Here is a 19,969-nt window from a genome sequence, read left to right on the forward strand (position 1 = left end):
TTAAGGTACAGTAAACAATAACTTAATTTATTAATTTCACTCAGTTTCCATATTATCACTCCACTTCCTGCCCTTTTCCTCCCAACAACCAAGTTCTACAGAGAGAAATGGTCCAAAAGCTTTTCTCTCTTTTCACCAGTGAATTGACATCTAAACTAGGTAGAGTACAACCACAGGGCATCAGTGCTCTTTTTTTTTTTTTTTTTTTGATTTGTAATTACATTGTGAACTTTTATTGGGTTTTGCTAATTTCAGGGTTAAATGTGCTTTTCCATATGATTCTATATTCCTCTTGTTAGGTAATCATTTTTTAGATCTATCTAGTTAAGATGGGCAGGAATACTAGAACTGAAAATGTTCCAGCAATCATGGCTCTGATAGAAAATCATTAAGGACCCTGCCCTCAGAAGAGCTCTTTGTCATAATTGCTATCCCACAGTGACATCCATCAAGATAATTGTTCAACTTTCTTCTTAAGTAGGCAATAGTTAGATAATCAAAGGGTAGCAGGCCTTAATTACATATATGAAGTGAATGATTTCCCTGTTTCTATTTTTTTTAAAAGGTCAATGATAAGACAAAGGAGGATTTCTGATTAGCATTAGAAAAATGCCACTCCAAATGAAATATGACCTTTTGTAGCAATGTGGATGGAACTGGAGAGCGTTATGCTAAGTGAAATAAGTCATGTAGAGAAAGACAGATACCAAATGTTTTCACTCTTATGTGGATCCTGAGAAACTTAACAGAAGACCATGGGGGAGGGGGGAAGAAAAAAAAGAGAGGGAGGGAGGCAAACCATAAGAGACTCTTGAAAACTGAGAACAAACTGAGGGTTGATGGGGGGTGGGAGGGAGGAGAGGATGGGTGATGGGCATTGAGGAGGGCACCTGTTGGGATGAGCACTGGGTGTTGTATGGAAACTAATTTGACAATAAATTTCATATTAAAAAAAAAAAGAAAAAAATTCCACTCCACTAAGAATCTTTCTTTTAACTCTACTTACCATAAAAATAAATCTTACTAGACTTTTTTTATTTTTTAATTTTTTTAATTTTTTTTAATTTTTTATTTATCATAAAAAAATTTATCAATTTTTTTATTGCCACATACCAGAAACTAGGTAAATATCCAAATATAGGAGATCAAATAAATAAATCATGGCCCATATACACAATGAAGTACTACATACAACTGTAAAAAAAAAAAAAAAGGAAATAACATCTCTGTAACATAAAATTATTTTCAAGGTATATTGTTAAGTAAAAAAAAGCAAAACACAAAAGAGTAGTATACTATACTACCTTTTCTGTAAGAAAGAAGAAATAAAAATATGCATGTATATGCAAATTTTTTTAAAGAATAAACACAGGAAGGATAAGCCAAAAACATTTGACAGGCAATAAAACAGAGAGAAATCTTCTGCATTTCAGAAAGCTGGGAACTCAGCTTCCGAGAGATGTCTGAAAACTTGCCAATATTCAGATACTAAGCTCTCCAGACAAGAGAATCCTGACACCACCTTCAATATATTTGAAGCCAATGGTGAAATGAAATTAACTAAGCAACAATAAAGCCCTTACTGGACTTTTTTTAGATCTTCGTCTGCTGACAAAAAGGAAAGACCACAGTACACCATGAAGCAAGAACCTGAGTTTGCACAGGACAGTTCTCTCAGGAAGGAAGGAGGTGGGGGTCCTAGCCCAGTTGTCAACCATTTTATTTCCCAGTATTGCCTTTTTTTATTTCTGCTTATAATGCTGCATCACACCGGGGGCAGCAACACCTAAGCAGTTCTTCTTTAATGTGTTTGGGAATTTGAGTTTCCCATGCCCGTGAGGCATTTAAACTAAGATGACCAAACTTTTGTAATAATTGTAATAATCCCTGTCAAGATAATTGACAGATTTTAATGAATTTGACCCAGGAGTGATACTAGTTATTTAAAGTTTAAAACTACATTCTGCAGTTGTCTAAAACTTTTTAAAAGTCCATTTTTTTTTAGGTATAATGAGATTTTCTGTTTTTGCCACGGCAGATTTCCCGAGGTTGTTGCCTTTTAAAGCATATTAGGCAAGGAGTAGGCAAGCATGAACAGGTAGAATGTTCAGGTATCAGAGACTTTAAACCCAAGTGGGGACAATTATTTTTGTGAGGAAGCAAAAAGGATAGACAAGCCAAACAAAACTTATCACGTTCCTTTATTTAATGACGCAGCATGACAAGGATCCTGATGGGTATTCAGGTAAATGCACTCCCGGCACACTGAGCAACTGACATGGTCCATGGGAAGTCCATAACACCTCATACATACATAGCACCTTACATTTGTCACCAACATGTGTATAGTGGGTTATAGGTCATCAGGAGGTAATTTAACATGTGCCTTACAAGCTGTAATTTTTGACATGTCTGAACCTCAGTTTCCTCACATGTAAATTAGAGACAGTAAGGTCTACCTCATTGGGCTAATGTATGCATTAAACATGAAAGCAGCTAGAGTAAGGCCAGAGACTAAAGAGATGACAGGAAATGTATTTTCTCCATTTCCCCCTCCCCATTTTGATCCCTACAAGAGCCTCATGAGGTAGGCATGCAGATATTTTCTCTGTTTTATAAACGAGATATTCTAACATCAGGGATATCAACACAACTAGTTAGTGTCAGAGCCAAGTTCAGAATTTCTTCTGTAATGGCAGAAAATATTCATGAGCACCTAGTGTGTGTACAAAACTGCCTTCTCACTGTGTGTTGTGTCTGAGATCTGTCAATGAAGAATTTAGATTGTTTTTTTTAATTCCAGTATAATTAACATACAGTGTTGTATTAGTTTCAAGTGAACAATTCTATACATTACTCAGCATTCATCGTGATAAGTGTACTCTTAATCCCCTCACCTATTTCACCCCCCACTCCCCAACCACTTCCCCTCTGGTAACCATCAGTTTGCTCTCTATAGTTAAGAGTCTGTTTTTTGGTTTGTCTCTCTTTTTTCTTTGTCCATTTGTTTTGTTTCTTAAATTTCATATATCAGTGAAATCAGATGTTATTTGTCTTTCTCTGACTTACTTCACTTAGCACTGTACCCACTAGATCCATCAGTGTTGCAAATGGCAAGATTTCATTCTTTTTTTGTGGCTGGATATTATTCTGTTATATATACACACCGTATCTTTATCCATTCATCTGTCAGTGGGCACTTGGGTTGCTTCCATAATTTGGCTATTGTAAATAATACTGTTTTAAACATAGGGGTGCATATATCTTTTTTCAATTAGTGTTTTTATATTCTTTGGGTAAATACCCAGCAGTGGATCATATGGTAATTCTATTTTTAATATTTTGAGGAACCTCCATACTTTTTTCCACAGTGGCTGCACCAGTTTGCATTCCCACCAGCAGTGCTCAAGGGTTCCCTTTTCTTCACATCCTCACCAATATTTGTTTCATGAGTTGTTTACTTCAGCGATTCTAACAGGTGTGAGGTGATCTCTCATTGTGGTTTTGATTTGCATTTCCCTGATGAGGAGTGATGTTAAGCATCTTTTCATGTCTGTTGATTCTCTGGATGTCTTCTTTGGAAAAATATTTGTTCATGTCTTCTGTCCATTTTTTAATTATTTGGGGTTTTGTGTTGTATAAATTCTTTATGTATTTTGGATACTAACCCTTTATCAGATATGTCATTTGCAGAGTCTTCTCCTACTCTGTAAGTTGTGTTTTAGTTTTGTTGATTATTTCCTTTGCTGTACAGAATGAAATTATTTGATGTAGTCCCAATAGCTTTTTGTTTGTTTCCCTTCCCTGAGAAGACCTATCTAGAAAAACGTTGCTATGGTCAATGTCAGAGAAATTGCTGTCTGTCCTTTCTTCTAGGAATTTTATGGTTTCAGGCTCACATTTAGGTCTTTCATCCATTTTGATTTTGTTGTCGTGTATGGTGTAAGAAAGTGGTCCAGTTTCTTTCTTTTGCATGTTGCTGTCCAGTTTTGTAAACACAATTTCTTGAAGAGAGTGTATTTTTCCCACTGCATATTCCTGCCTCCTTTGTCAGAGATTAACGGACCATATAATCATGGGTTTATTTCTTGGCTCTCTATTCTGTTTTACTGATCCCTGTATCTGTTTTTGTGCCAATACCATATTGTTTTGATTACTACAGCTTTGTAGATATACTACAAAAAATCTGGGATTGTGATGCCTCCAGTTTTGTTCTCCTTTTTAAAGATTGCTCTGGGGGTGGGGGATCTTTTCTGGTTCCATACAAATTTTAGGATTGTTTGTTCTAAAAACTTAGCTTAGTTCTTAATATTGTCAGCTTTCACTGGTCTTCTGCAGCTTACCTCTCCAAAATGTATTTTTAAGCGTGACACTAATCATTGTAGCTCATTTCATCAGCTGCTCTCCCTCCTGGTTCTTTTATTAAGACTTTGTAGGCCCAGTTTCCTTAACTAGAAAGCAGAATCATGAAAAATCCCAAAGAGGTCAGAGGCCATCAGTGTTTTAAGAGCATGGCATAGGCATATTGGTCCCCAGTTGGTCCTACTCTGCTCCTGACACCACCTTTTGTGTCCCTTGAAAGGGACTGTCCGACCTCTTCCAGACTGATGCCAAGAGCAAGGCAAATGAAAGAAACTTCTGGAATTGGACTGCCCAAATTCAGGTGTGAGTTCCACCACCAACCACAGTGACCTCAGGCACAGCGCTGCACCCCAGGACCTTATTTGCTTTAACTGTAAAATAAGGATAAAGTACTGGCCTCATAGGGTTTTTGTGGTGATTAAATGAGATAATACATGCACAGTATTTGGAATAGTGGCAGACAGTAGTGATTGCTCCATAACTTAGCTGCTGTAGTAGTGGTTATTGTTACTCCTTTCATATCCTAGCTGACTTAATCCAGCATTTTTTCCTACTGCTGAGAAGTCACTATGTTGTTTCTTTTTTTTATTGTTTTATTATTATTATTTTTTTATTGTAGAGATCCAGCATACCAGCAGGAGAGGGGCAGAGGGTGTGAGAGCGAGAATCCTAAGCAGCCTCCATGCTCAGCACAGAGCCTAAAACAGGGCTTAATCCATGACCTTGGGATTGTGACTTGAGCCAAAATCAAGAGTTGGGTACTCAACCAAATGAGTCACCCAGGCGCCCCTGTGTTGTTTCTCTTTAACTGTAGTATTAAAGGTTTTGGGTTTTTATGGGTATTTTCTAGTCAGATATTCATAATTTCCATCTCCCACCTGATGCACTCTCTGCCCGAGAGCTGCTCATTCTAGAGCAAGCTATGGTTACTACTCTAAGTGAAATCTCCTTAAGAGAGATTCTGCCAGGTGTTTCCCTCCTCTCTCCATTCAGCTCAGCAACACACGTGCTTATTTTATTATTTCGTTACCTAGTTCATTATTAATTGTGACCTATTGAGAGTGTTGTGACCTTAGGAAATAAAGATGAGTGAGAGGTGAGGGTTCTGTCTGGAGCAAACTGTGCTGGGGATGGGAATTTTAAGGGTGTTTCCTTTCCTGTTTGCAGGGAGAAAGGAAATGTGGCTTCACTCATACGTATCTCTGAGGCCAGGGTTTCATTGCAGGCAAAATATTAAGGACCTCTAGTTTGAAACAGCTTAGGTTGTAGCAAAAGTCTGACTGAAGCCTGTAACAGAAAGATTTAAAAGCGAGGCCAATAGCAGGCAGGGAGGGGGAGAAGTGAGGAAATACGATTCTCATTCCACTCGTCCTACTCCACCTCCAGCTCCACCCCTACCAGCACGTTACAAAAATGCCAGAAGTTTCCTGGAATGCAGGAAAGACAGATAATTTGTTCCAGAATCATATCCAGCATCCCACATCTCTGGTAAACTAGGTTTGGCCTGCTTGTGTGCTAGTGTGGGAAGATGCTTAGGAGAAGAAATGTTGGGGTTTTGATTTCATGACCTTAATTATTGTAGAGATTCTGTGACTGCCCTGGCTTCATGTGTGATTTGAAAGCCTTTGTATCCAGGATCCCTAGTATTATGTTATCCCCATTCCTAGGAATCCAGCCTTCAGGGCGACAGTGGGTCATGGCGGCTTTCCTGTAGTGAAGCTTGATGCTCTAGTTAAGTCTATGGATTCCTGAAAGTCTTAGGTTGTTTTCCTTCCTTCCAGCTGAGGTAATTAACAGCTCTCATTTCTACCCCATGTGAGTCATTGAGCCTCTGACATGTGCTGGCACACTATCTTAGCCCAGTGTCCTTCTGCCCAGGGCTTTCCTCCATCATCGGGACCTCATTTTCCACCAGATGTACTTTAACACTGAGTTTACAAGGTCATTTCCAGGGCTGTCGCCGTTTATCCCTCTCATGTTTAGCTGCAGTTTAATTTTCAGCTTTTGTCACTATATTACATGGGAAGAAAGAAATGTGCTCTGGCAGATAGCATCAAATGTGTTTTTCCTTCTCTTCCAATTGGAAAATCACTCATAATCAGTCCTCTGCTGGGGGGTTAGATGGTCTGGGAACACTGGGAAGGGTGCTTTGTGTTTATAGATTTGCCATACTGGGATCGAATTCAAATCTGCTTGCTCCCACTTTGATTTTGTGCATGACAGTGATTTGGCAAATCACATTCTCTGTACAGCATCTTAGACTAAATCTGTTATTCCTCTTCAAGGCTATCTTGGGTCTTTGTGACAGTGTCTCTAATGCCTGTAGTTGGTTGCCCTAGTTTGCATATAATTGTGCAGTAAAAGCCACGAGTAATTTCAAGAAGAATGTGTATTCTGCTGCTTTAGAATGAAATATTCTAAATGTATCTGTTAAGTCCATCTGGTCCAGTGTGTCATTCAAAGCCTAGATTCCTTGTTGGTTTTCTGCTTAGATGATCTGTCCGTTGCTATAAGTGGGGTATTAAAGTCTTCTGTTATCGTATTATTATCAGTAAGTTTCTTTATGTTTGTTACTAATTGATTTATATATTTGGGTGCTCCTAAGTTGGCATAGATATTTACAATTGTTAGATCTTCTTGATGGATAGACCTCTTAATTATGATGTAACGCCCTTCTTCATCTCTTGTTACAGTCTTTATTTTCAAATCTAGTTGTCTGATATAAGTATAGTTACTCCGGCTCTCTTTTGCTGTCCCTTGGCATGATAGATGGCTCTCCATCCCTTCACTTTGAATCTGCAGGTGTTTTTAGGTCTAAAATGAGTCTCTTGTCTTGTTGGCAGCATCTAGATGGATCTTGGGGTTTTTGTTTTATTCTGATACCCTATGTCTTTTGATTGAAGCATTTAGTCCATTTCCATGATTGAAAGATATGAATTTAGTGCCATTGTGTTGGAGTTGGTGTTTCTGGTGATGTCCTCTGGTCCTTTGTAGTCTTTGCTGCTTTGGTCTTCTTTTTTTTTTTTTTTTTCCTCCACTCAGAGTCCCCCTTAAAATTACTTGCAGGTCTGGTTTAGTTGTCATGAACTCCTTTCGTTTTGTCTGGGAAACTCTTTATCTCTCCTGTTCCGAATGACAGCCTTGCTGGATAAGAATTCTTGGCTGCATATTTTTCCCATTCAGCACATTGAATATTTCCTGCCACTCTTCCTGGCCTGCCAAGTTTCAGTGGACAGGTGTGCTGCTGACCTTACGTGTCTACCCGTGTAGGTTCAGGACCTTCTGTCCCTAGCTGCTTTCAGAATTCTCTCCTTATCTTTGTGTTTTGCTATGATATGTCATGGTGCTGACCTGTTTTTGTTTATTTTGAGGGGGGTCTCTGTGCCCAGTTTCCTTCTCCAGATTAGGGAAGTTCTCAGCTATGATTTGTTCAAATAAAACTTCTGCCCCTTTTGCTTGCTCTTCTTCAGGACTCCTTTGATAACAGATACTGTTTCATTTCATGGAATCACTTAGTTGCTCTAAGTCTCTCCTCGTGCTCTAGTTATTTCTCTTTGCTCTTTTTTTCAGCTTTATTATTTTCCATAATTTTATCTTCTGTTTCACCTGTTCTCTCCTCTGCTTCCTCCTCATTCTCACTGTATCCGGTTTATTTTGCATCTCAGTTATAGCATTTTTTGTTTCATCCTGACTAGTTCTTAGGCCTTTCGTCTCTGCAGCAAGGGTCTCTCTGGTGTCTTTTATGCTGTTTTCAAACCTAGCCACTTGTCTCATGACTGTTGTTCTAAATCCTTGTTCAGATATATTGCTTACATCTGTTTTGAGCGCGTCCCTGGCTGTGATTTCTTCTTGACCTTTCTTTTGGGGGGAAATTCCTCCGTCTTGTCATTTTGACTAAGTTTCTATCTTGTGTGTGTTTTAAAAGCTTGCATGTTTCCTGCACCTGAGCGTATTGCTGTATCAAAAAGGGGTCGTACACTGTCCAGGGCCTGCCTGGCACTTCAGGAAGTGTTTCTGGTGTATGCTGTGTGCACTCTGCTGTTGGGTTTTGGCTGCCCTTTGCCACTGCTCAGTCCTCTGCAGACCTCCTCCTTGCTTGCCATGAGGAGTGTTTGGACCTTTTCCTAAGTGTGCTTTGATTTGTTTGTTAAAATAATCCTGGAAAAAAGCAGGGGAGCCAGATCCCAAAAAAGGAGAAAAGGGAAGAGAACAAAAACAAAAACAAAACAGAATCAAAAACCATAAGGCTGATTCCAAAGACAAAGACAAGAAAAAAAAAAAAAGAAAGAAAGAAAAAGGAAAAAAAGCCTGATCCAAAAAAAAAAAAAAGAAAGAAAAGGAATTGAAAAAAACAAACAAGAAATTCTGAGCTTGATTCCAAAAGAAAAGAAGAAGGAAGAACAAAAGAAAAAAGAACTGTCAGTGTCATTTTGAGGCACGATTTTCAGTGCACTTAGGGCATAGGGAATGCTGCCCATGCTGGTCTTTGGAGGAGAGGTCCCCTGCGCTGGCTCAGAGTCCTTCTTGCCCTAGTAAATGAACAGTTGTCAGGCACGGGTTGGGGGGAGGGTGTTTGGTGTAAGTAGGTCCCACCTTCACTGGGGCCACTGTGTTGTTCTCTGAGGTCCCACCATGTTGGTAGAGGGGGAAAATGGCACCACCGCAGTCTCTCATCCTGGACCGACCAAGGATCTCAACCCCTGCTGTCAGGCCCCCCTCACAGAGTAGCAAGGGCACTTAGCTTGCCCTGTGCCACAGATCTCCTGTGTTTTTTCTTTGACGTGTGGCTGGGATTCAAAACCCAGCCTTAAAGGAGCCGGCACCACATGGATCCTCCCCCATCCTCCAGAGTAGAGGCTCTCCACCCTACTGATGAAAGGCCTTTGGGTGGCACCTACAGGGTCTTTTATCCTAGGGGAGGCAAAAAACCCTCTTCCAAAAGTACTCTAGGAAGGGGAATGTTCTTTCCCAGTGTGCCCCAGAGATCTCTACACCACCCTATGCTATGCTGTCTAGGCCATCTCCCTCCTGCCCAGGAGCACATGCCAAGGCTCCATTCTGGAAAAAGTCACGCACTTCCAAAACCTTGGATTTTGAGCTCCAAACGCTGTTTGCAAAAAAGATCCGGGACACTCAGTACTTCTCGCTGCCCAGTCTGTGGTCCACAGAGGTTTTCCTCTTGTGTGAATCCAATGCTGCACTTTCTCAACCCTTTTCTTTTTTCTTTCCCTTTTGTCTCTCCACGGAAGAGTTCCCTCCACTCTGCGGCAACACTGTTTTTTCTCCCCCATTCGTATCCACACACCGTGCACCTGCCACCTGTCTCCCTCCAACCGTAGAGATCCTTCTGCCACTCTGCAGATCAGTTTCCTGGGTGTTCAAGTGGTCTGACCTCAAAACAGCTCTGTTTGAAGGACAAGGAAAGCCCAGGGTCCCCGTGTTTCTCCACCATCTTAACTCCTCCTTTGCCATGAGTAATTTCAGTAAATGTTACTTACTTACTTACTTACTTGAAACCTTTGTGCCCTAAATGCTTATTATCTCATGGTAATCTCTCCCTGGTGGTAGAGAGTGGCCCCTGGTGACCTTGCCTCTTGATCAGAATATAGACCTGGGGGAGTGCCATGACCTGCCCAAGTTATGTAAGGGGCTGTGACAGAATTAGAGCTCAGGGCTCCTGAGTCCCAGCCCATTGTTCTTTCCCCCAGGCTCTTCTCCTGGGAGTATAGATGACACAGTTGCAGTAATCGCTGCCGTTTATTGAACATCAAATAGGCACCAGGCCCACATGTTACCTCCGGTCCTCACAACAGTTCTGCAATGTAGAGTTTACAGATAATGACAGAGACTGAGAAAAGCTAAATAAGTTGGCCAGAGGCCCTCGGCTAGTTGTTGCAGAATCCTGATGGAGCCCAGGTCTGCCAGAGTCCGTGCCTGTGTTCCTGCTGCACCGCAGAGGGCTTGAGAAAGCTCCTGTGAGCATGTGACCAAGAGAAATGCTTGCTTGCCCTTCCCGTCCCTTCCTGCATCTCACCCGCAGGCAATTATTTCACACGTGCTCTGTGCCAAATCCAGTGCGGGTGCCCATAAGCAGGAGAAGACAGAGGCCCCGTCCTTGGGGAGCTCTCCTTATTGTAAAGCTTTCCCCCCACTCCCTCTCTTTGACACCCCTTCCTTTGCCACCTTTGCCACTTTGGACTGCACTGCGCTCTATGTCTGCTTTCTTTCCCTTTCATTGGCCACATTAGGAGGAGGTGTGCACGACCAGAGTCCCGTGTTAGACTGACTCTGGGTGTGGTGGTGCATGCAGGGCCCTTGTGTGCCTCGTCCAATAAATAACCCCAAATGAGAACTTACAGCTCCCTGGGCATTTCCCAAGTGCTGTATGCATCACTTCCCAATCCCAGCCACCTTCTGTGGCACAGCTATTAGCTTATCCCACATTACAAAAGAAAAACGAAAAAACCAACCAGCTCAGAGCAGGTAACTTGCCTACGAGTGTAGTCTGGTGGCTGGCGATGTCAGGTTTGGGCTTAGGCAGATGGCTTCAGTGTGTAGGCTCTTAACCACCAGCCACACATGGGGAGCAGGCCCGGTCTCCCCCCCACAGGCCACAGTCACACCAAGTGGAAGGTCTGCCCTCGAAAGTACTAAGGCAACACCAGAAAGAGGCTTTTAACTACAAGTCCCCACTTGCTTGGTAAATTTTCCTACCTCTTAAAAGGGTTGATACCTATATTTTTGATATTTTAAAAATAATCCTTGCTCCGAAAGCGAATTAGATAAAATGAAATTGACGTCTTCTCTGAGATATAGGGCAGATATGCCAGAAATCACAAAAAATCTTTACAGGTCCCGAGTTCCTGAAACAGGAAGACAAGGGCCAGTGGGTTCAGACACCTAAAATGGACAGTTCCAAATAGACCAGGGTATGTGGTTGTTCAGCAGCGGTTTCTTGAGTGTTTGCTGGATATGGAGCATGGGGGACAGAAGAGTGACCAAGACACCACGCCGGTGTTCAGGTAGCTCAGGGTCTAACAGAATCACACCACCGTGAATGTGACACAGCGGTTCTGCAGGGTTCACGCAGAAGCTGATCAGTCGACACGACTGGGGCGCACGGAGGAGGCGTTCCGGAGAGCGTGCCGACCTGACGCTTCCATGTCTCAAGTGCAAGGGTGTAATCTGGGCCCAAAAATGTTGCAGTAGCAGGGACGTCCTGTTGGTTTATGTAGACGATGTGAGAGCATGTTGCAAACGAGGCCTGCCCTGGCTAATAAGCAGAGCTTGAGAGGCTGCTGAGGCACAATAACAACCATATATTATTTTATCAGCACTGGAGAAGGTGAAACCTTTTTGCGGGGTTTTCATGCCCCACAGATGCTGGGACGTTAGGCTCTTCTTGTTCATCTTTGTGCCTCAGGCCTGATAACAGCAGGGACTCCAGAGATACTTGTTAAACCATAGAACTGGTTCTTCCGCTCAAGGGCAGGAGCCTGCATAGGCAGGGCACAAACCAGCTAAACGGGTCTTCAGCGCACAAGCTGCCATCCCAGAGGCCCTGTCCCTCCTCTCATCGTCTCCCCATCCCACTCTTCAAGCCTGCACCAGGAAAAAGAGTACAGAAATGCTTGCCTCAGTGATTGACTAGTCATTTCCTGAATGCTTCCTTTAATGCTTCCTTTTTAAAAATACTGTCTTACTCTAGGAAGGCCTTTAATACAGGTGAACGTCTACTAGGTCCCGGGCATGTCTACAACCAGCTCTCCCATTTTGCCTCATATGACTTGCCTTCACTTTATCGCAGTGACAGCGTTATGGCCCAGGCAAGAACAGGGCGTCTCCAACCTGCAGTGACTTTGCTTCCAGGGGGTTCCGGGGAAGCCCCAGCAGTCACTCCTTAGTTCAGTCTCTGGTTGTCCAGGATGATGGCTTGCATTGTAAGATAGGACCTGTAATCCTCAGTTATTTCACACCCGTGGAACAACTGCATTTTTCAGTTTCTGAAAGATGCCATTGTTGGAAACTCCTTCTTTTGGTATTTCCAAGGAGTTTAAGGGCCTCGAGGAGGAGTAAGACCCTGACAAGCCACCACTGCACACTGATCTGGGCATGGCATATTGTTGGAAATTCTGAGTCTGTGTATGTGTGTGTTTATGTGTTCTCCTAGCAAAGGAGAACTAGAGTTTTGTTTTTGTTTTTGTTTTCAAAATCATGGTTATTTTATTGAAGTGTTTCACCATTTGGAGTTCTAAGGCTAAAATAGGACTGGGGTGCCTGGGTGGCTGAGTCAGTTAAGCATGTGGACTCTTGGTTTCAGCTCAGGTGACCCTCTGCATTGAGCTAACCTACCAGAGCAGTGCCCGCTCGGATTCTCTGCCCCTTCCCCCCCCTCCCCCGTTCTCTAAAGAACCTGAACTAGGACTTAATGTAGAATAAAGGAGGTTAAGGCATTCACAGATGTCAGAGGGAAAACCGGTCCTTGGTTTCCCAAGATTTCCCATGGACGAAAGGCTGCACAAACACTTCATGAGAACAGAGAAATGGCTGTGGGGGGAGCCAGTGTGCAGGAGGGATAGCAGGGCTGGAGGCCGCAGCTCAGGTCCACAACAGCAGGCTGGGAAGAAGTCAGTACATTCACCAAAAAGCACTTGTTTTCCAGGCTCTAGGATGCTGAGGATTTCCTCAGACAAGGGGAGAACTAGGGTTAATAAGGTAAAGGTCCTGTTTATGGACCCTTAATTGGTTCTGAAATTTTTATTCATATTAGGCAAGTCTCCTAGCCTTCTCTTCCTCAGTTTACACAGTCGTGAGCACTTATTTAGTAAAATAGGTGTAGGGCTTGCAGTTCCATAAGATTCAAAATAAAGCATGTGGCAGGAGCATCCTTATTAAATAATTTTCTTATTATATCCAAGGGTTGGTAAGGTGTGTGTGAACCTAGTAAGTGTTGAAAACCAACATCCCTAGTCTGAGTGCATTAGAAAAAAAGAAATGCTAATTGAGTGGTTGATTTGGTACAGTTGAATCAATGGGGGGCAAAATACTCGTATCCCGAGAGCCTCCTGTTACCACAGGACTCAGGACGGGACGTCTCTGGCTGCCCTGAACTGTTCTTGCAGTACAGATTAGCACCTGGGCCCGGAAGTGCAGACTGACACTAGCTAGACTAGCTAGCAGTCTCAGCACTCCGGGGGGTGGGGGGTGGGGTGGGGGAGATATGCTAGAAACCCAGAATCGCAGACCCCACCCCAAACCTGCTAACCAGACCTCTCAGTGATTATTATGCACCTTAAAATCTGAGAGGTACTGGCTCATAAAACATGAGCTGGACCATCATTTTTGACTTTTGCACTTTCTGCCTCGGTGAGCAAACTCCCAGAGGCTGGAGCCATTTATTCTGTGCCTGGAATAGACTCTTCTGCCACATAGTATTTCCTGGGGGGCAGCGGGGGTGGTGAAAGCATGATTCTGTTTTTAGCAGTGGCATTTTCTACTTATGACTTGACCCGGCCTTCACTTTCCGGCCTCAATGATTTGAGTTGGTTCCAAAATACATCCATAAATGAAGTAAATAAATGAGAATTAGATTTAAAAAAAAAAAAACTATATGATTGAAGAATAATATAAAACTGGGTTGTAATTGCATACATAAATGTGTGCCACCAAGTCCTCAGCAGTTGCTAGTCTATGCAGCTGACTCTTTAGCCCTGCGTTCCCTAGTGATAAAAGCAGAAAAGAAAATACAATTATTAGCAAGTCTGGGTCCAGTACAGCTCTTCTCAGTGCAGAGTCTGATGGGACTTTTTTCAGTGGATCGCTGTAAGTGGCCTGTACCATCCACACTTTTGTAGCAAGTACAATAGTACATTTCATGAGATTTTTTTCTTACAATATCCCTTCAAGGCAAAGGACTGTTTTATAAAAATACTTCTATAAGGGAAGACCTTTTCTGGCTCTTGCTGCTTGATCATATGCAAACTTGACATTTAAATCTTCTTTTTAATTAACTTGCCTTGCCCCTCACCATCACCCCCACCTCCCAACACCCTCCTCAGTCTACTGTTGACTTGTTTCTGAGTGGGCCTTCCTAGTTAAACCTTATTACAGAGTAACCAGGGAATAAGCACAGGTGAAATGGGGGTGGCTGGTCCCTTGTCATATGGACTGTGGCAGTGGCAAGCCCACAGCTGAGGTTTTGAATGGCTAATAAAAGGCACGTGTCACCCTTGTCCTTAACCCACCCTGCTCCCCAGTTTATGCCAGTAATACTAAAGGGATTCAGGAAACCAGGTGGCAAAACCATGTTTTTCGTTGTTAAGTGTCTCAAAGATAATTATATTTTTTTCTTGTTTTGCTTTGTTGGAGCTAGGTGTATAGTCTTTCTTAGACTTACAGATCGTCTTTAGCTTGGATCTCCCCTGCGTATTTTACCTAGTGTTTGTCAGAAGTGTAACACTCCACACACTTTATCTCCAAAAATACGATATTTTTCCTACAAGAGCATCCAACTATTGATATCGACTCAGGTCATAATCTGTCATGAGATTGAGCCTGTGCCAGGCTCTGCGCTCGGTGCTAAGCCTGCTTGGGATTGTTTCTCTCCCTCTCTCTTTGCCTCTCCCCCACTTGAAGGTACGCTTTCTCTGTCTCATTTTTTTTTGTTTGTTTGTTTATTTTTGAGAGAGAGAAAGAGCACAAGCAGGCAAAGCGCAGAGGGAGATGGAGACACTGAACCTGAAGCAGGCTCCAGGCTCTGAGCTGTCAGCACAGAGCCCTTTGTGGGGGCTCGAACCCACAAACCATGAGATCATGACCTGAACCAAAGTCGGTTGCTTAACCAACTGAGCCACCCAGGCACCCCTTTAAAAATAAATAAAAAGTGTCAAGGCAAGTTTAAACGTTCTCATTAGAGAATGATCTCTCCATGTGTCTGGCAGACTCAGAGACATGGAACAGAATGAAAAACAGAGCCTCCATGGGTCCAGTTTTCTTTCGGGCTGTTTTGGATCATACCGCCCCTCCCAGGATTTCCACTGAGCCACCTTGTCCTCAGCCATCCCCACACCACTGACAGTATCACAAGAACTAAGTGTTACTTTGGGGCCACAACTGTGGGATTCCAGAAGCGCATGAGGTGTGAGCCTCCTCACTGACAGCTGCTCTCTGGACCGAAAACGAGATCCTTTTCACCCAGATAGGGGCTGAAGCGGTAACATAGTTCCACCCTAGGCCGGCATGAGTGATTTCAAGGGTACTCTTGCTTCCATTCTCTCTGAGCTCTTAGTACGTTTCCCCCCCAAAGATAGTAAAAATATTGAGGAGGAAAAGATGCGCCCAATTCTAATCAATGTTCAGTAAAATCTGTTTGCTGGTGGCGTGGGTTTCCTCTGAAAAGCACAAAGGAAGACCGTATTCTGTTTCAGCATTGGCCATGTGCAGAGGCCGCCCATGGGTTTTGTTTACCTTATCTTTTCTAATTTACAGGCAGCCTCAGAACCTGTTCTGGACCCACAGCAAATCCAAGCGTTTGATCAACTTTGCCGTCTCTACCGAGGAAGTTCCCGGGTAATGTTTATGTAGTGGTTTAGATTTGTATTTCCCTATTTATAGATACTGTTTGGGAAATGCAGTGTCCTCAGGTCCTCCCGCTGCCTCTTCAGTTTGGAACCCTGGTTAAGGCCATGTGGAGCCCCAGCCCCAGGGAGCATTCTGGATTTAGCAGAGGATACAGAGGCCATGGGAACTTCAGTGGAGACTAGGAAGATTGGTCTTCATTCCAAAGGCCCTGGGCTCAAACTCTGAGTACCTGTCTAGAACTGTAGAAGAGAACAGACTGGAAGAGCTGCTAGCAGTGATGCCCCAGCGTCTGTCTGGGTGCCCCACAGGCCCGTCCCAGGTGTGCTCAGTAACTTTCTCAGCCTGTCCTTCCTTGCCTACTGCCTATCTCCAGGTGGCCTGTCCAGTCACCCAGAGCAGAAACCCCACAACAGCCCTTTCCCCCAGAGATCGGGTAGGCATCTTTTTTTTTCCTCCTCTGTATTTCTTCCCTTCCCCTCCCCTCCAAACTGTCACTCACAGAGACCGCTGCAGACCTTCTGTCCTTGCTCCATGCTGCTGTCTGGGTGCTCACTCCAGACCCCAATGTCTTGTTACCCTCTTGTTTAAACACTTTCCTGGACCTCTGTAACCTGAAGGTGGAGTCCAGATTACCACCTTCTCCACTCCCCAAGTCATACCTAAATTCCTGTCCGGCCAGATTTGTCCTCTGGGCTTATCCTGAGCTTGCACAGACTGTGTGTCTGCTTCTAGGCCTGGACTCCCTTCTCCCACCCTGTTCTTATGCAGGTGCCTGCTGGGTGGCTTGGTAGCCCAGAGGAAAACTTGTGTTCCTTCTTTGAGAGTTGGTTTTTATCCCAGGGGACTTCTCCAGGGGTCTCCTGAATGTGGTCCAGCAGCTTTATTGAACTGGCATCACCTGTGTCCCTTCTCAGCCTCAGCCAAGCTCTGCCCCAGGAGTTGGTTTTCTGGGCCTTCTCAGCAAGGTCCACGGCTTCAAACTGTTGAGCCGTTTTTCAGGACTCCTTGATTCCAGATCACAAAGTTACAGAAGTAGAACACAGAAATGTCTTCTCTTAGGAAATAGAAAATATCTTTGTGGTTGATCTTTCTACCTCACAGTGTCTGAATGTGAAAGAACTTTGAGTTTATGTAACATCTGTCGCCCGTTCTGTTCCCAGCACTGTACAGAATTGTTCTTGCGGAGAACTTCACAGGCCGATGGGCAGCTGAGAGGGTTGTAGAGGATAAGAAGTGGCACGAGATGGGGCTCGAGCAGAGCCAGGGATATCTCTCTGCAACCTGCTTGACCAGCAGTGCGTACACTTGAGCAAGTGTACCTCCTGTGTGTCCTTAGCTGAGTGACTTGGAGCTTCTGAGCCAGTGCTGTGAATTGGGCCCCACACGTGTCACTGGATTGCTTTAGATGAATTGGCACTTTGAACTTAGAGGTCGTTTGGGTGTCTCTCCAGTTACCATAATCCTGGTAGTAAGTTTTCAACAAAAGTGACAAATGAGACAGGCGAGTCTTGTGCCATTAGTGCTTGGATGGAGAGAGAACCCCTTGCCAGGATCAGAGAACAGCTGCTGGGTCAGCCAGAAGACCGGGTTCCTGGCAGGGTAGGTGAGTAGGGAGCAGGTGATAGACGAGTTACCTCTAGGGAAGGCACAACTGTCGGTGGCTCAGCTGAGCAGAACTTGCCACATGGACCTGAGTTTGAATCCCACACTACCATTTGCCACTCACCACGGAGTAACTTGGGGCAAGTTAATTTAACTCTTGGGGCTCTGGGTTTTTTACCCAGAGGGTTGTGGAAGATTAGAAATAGTACACATGTGGGGGCGCCTAGGTGGCTCAGTTGGTTAATTCTTCATTCTTGCTCAGGTCATGATCTCATGGTTTGTGGGATCGAGCCCCATGTTGGGCTCTGCCCTGACTGTGCAGAGCCTGCTCGGGAGTCTTTCTCTTCCCCTCCACCACTCACGCACATGCTCGCTGTCTCTCAAAATACCGTATTTTTTAATGTTTATATAAGTTTTTAAAAAATAGTACATATGTAAAGGACCTAGCACAGTGCCTGGCACCTAGAAGGCACTCATTACAGTTACCTTGGACTATCAGAAGTACCTGTGGACTTTGGGTCTAGAGCCTGACACAGACTTTGATGGCTCACTCCTCACAGCTGCCCTGTCCAGGTGAAGGACTTTGGGTGTAAAATTTGTCTCTTCTGTGACCATGAGGGCCAGGCTCTCTGCTCCCTACTTTTGCAGAAAGCCTTTGAGGTAAAAGGGATGGCCCTCGGAGTGACAGTCTGGGTTCCCAGTGGGTTGGTATTAACCTTACCTAATCTTTCGGAACAGAGCCACTAACAGAGGGTTTTGCTGGTGTCATTGGTGGAAGCAGGACTCTAAGAGGACAGGTAGAGTCCCTGAATTTAAAGTGGCAGCTGGACACTTGGAGCTATCCAGGTTGCAAAGGAGAGGTCAGAGGCAGAGTGTGGAACAAGCTCTGCTGAGAACCTCAGCTCAGGGCGTGTGTGGGGAGGGGGCGGCAGGGTCCTGTGCTAGCCAGGGTGGGAGTGCTCAGAGCAAGGGAGGTTCAGAATGAGACATCCCCAGTGCAGTCTCATCATTATTAAAGGAGGAAATTTGGGCCCTGAAAGTGAAATGAACTTACCCGAAGTCACATTACTTGTTTGTGAGATGCAGCCCGGGGGTCTATACCCTGCAGCACAGTGCTGTCCTTTGTGTATTCGAGGCCAAGGAACTGAGGACCCTCCACTCTGTTCCACACCCCCTGCCAAACCCACCTACAGTGTCTTCCCCTACTCACCTTGGTTGATGTGTGTCCCCTCCTTTGCAGCTGGCCCTCCTTACAGAACTCTCCCAGAATCGCAGCAGCGACAGCTACAGGCCGTTCAGTGGCTCCCAGAGTGGCCCTGCTTTCAACAGCATCTTCCAGAATGAGAACTTCCAGCTGCAGCTCATTCCCCCACCTGTGACTGAGGACTGAGGCCTGGCACTGAAGACCAGAGACCATCCTAATGCAGCCAGGGAGGGACCCCCTCTCTAACTGGCTTGGCCCCTCCGTCTGCCCCCTTCTGAGCAGAGGTTCCGAGGGGGACATCTATGCCTGGGCCTTTCTTCCTGCCCCTCATTCCCCAGGGAGACTCCCTGTCTCTTCCAAGATGTTGCTGCAGCATCAGGTCACCAGACCAGTTGATTTTGTTTTGTTAAGCAACGGAATGTCCCATACTTTTGTCCAGCTTTTTAAGAAAGTACGCTTTGCCAGTTGGGACGTTTTCCAGTTTCCCTGAAGCTTAGAGAATAGGTGGGACTCAGGCAGATGGCATTCAGGAGTCTGTCCTGCCTCATCCACTCTAGCTGCTGGGTAACCTGGAGGAACTTCAATTTCTGCTGCTGTTGGGAAAAGAGAACAGGGGTTGCCAGGCCACAGGATAACTGGAACCTGCACCGTGGGGGGGGGGGGGGGCATCTCCCTTTTGATGCGTATATGGCAAAACCCATTTGAGTGTAAGATTTGCCCTCTCTGACAATAAATGCCTCTGTGTTTAAGTTCTGCAGGCCTTCTGGCTGGCTGTCTAGCTCTCAGTCTAAGTCACGAAGGACATTCAGAACCCTTGTTGCCACAATTGGTTCTATTAATTCAAAGTCAGGGACCCTGATTGTGGCAACCCTGCCTTTATTCACAAGATCAGCTCCATCACAGGCTCCATTCAGAGTGGCCCAGCCACCCAAGTGCTCCTATGGCAGCGAGTAGGTGAGCCAGAGCAGTATTTTTCCATTCCTTGGCCCTGGGACTCTGGACATCCTTGAACCAACAGCCACAGGAGGTCACAACTGCAGAGACCAGGTTTCCACCTCACAGGTCGAGGTGCTCCTTTCATCTGTTCACTCAGGGATCAACACTGGCTTACGCTAACCAAGCCCACAGGAAATAGATACATAAACTAGAAGCAAATATGTTGACTTTGAATAGAAAATCGATCCTGCCATGTGCTGTGATCCTGAGCAGATCACTTCTCTA

The 19,969-nt window shown here is 44.5% G+C and overlaps 1 protein-coding gene across 2 annotated transcripts in view; it reads left to right on the forward strand.

The window, feature by feature from the left end:
* Positions 1–19,497, forward strand: part of VPS8 (VPS8 subunit of CORVET complex) — a 240,499-nt gene extending 221,002 nt beyond the window's left edge. For both annotated transcript variants that reach the window (XM_047098537.1, XM_047098539.1), the window contains 2 exons: positions 15,850–15,930; positions 18,785–19,497. In XM_047098537.1, the coding sequence (XP_046954493.1) occupies positions 15,850–15,930; positions 18,785–18,934 (231 nt within the window). In that variant the 3' untranslated portion in view covers positions 18,935–19,497. The remainder of the gene's footprint in view (positions 1–15,849; positions 15,931–18,784) is intronic.
* The last annotated feature ends 472 nt before the right edge of the window (positions 19,498–19,969 follow it).

The sequence above is a fragment of the Lynx rufus genome, unplaced genomic scaffold (genome assembly GCF_022079265.1).
Source record: "Lynx rufus isolate CCGP_SWC_20201006 ecotype Redwood Valley unplaced genomic scaffold, mLynRuf1.p SCAF_5, whole genome shotgun sequence".
Taxonomy (NCBI): Eukaryota; Metazoa; Chordata; class Mammalia; order Carnivora; family Felidae; genus Lynx; species Lynx rufus.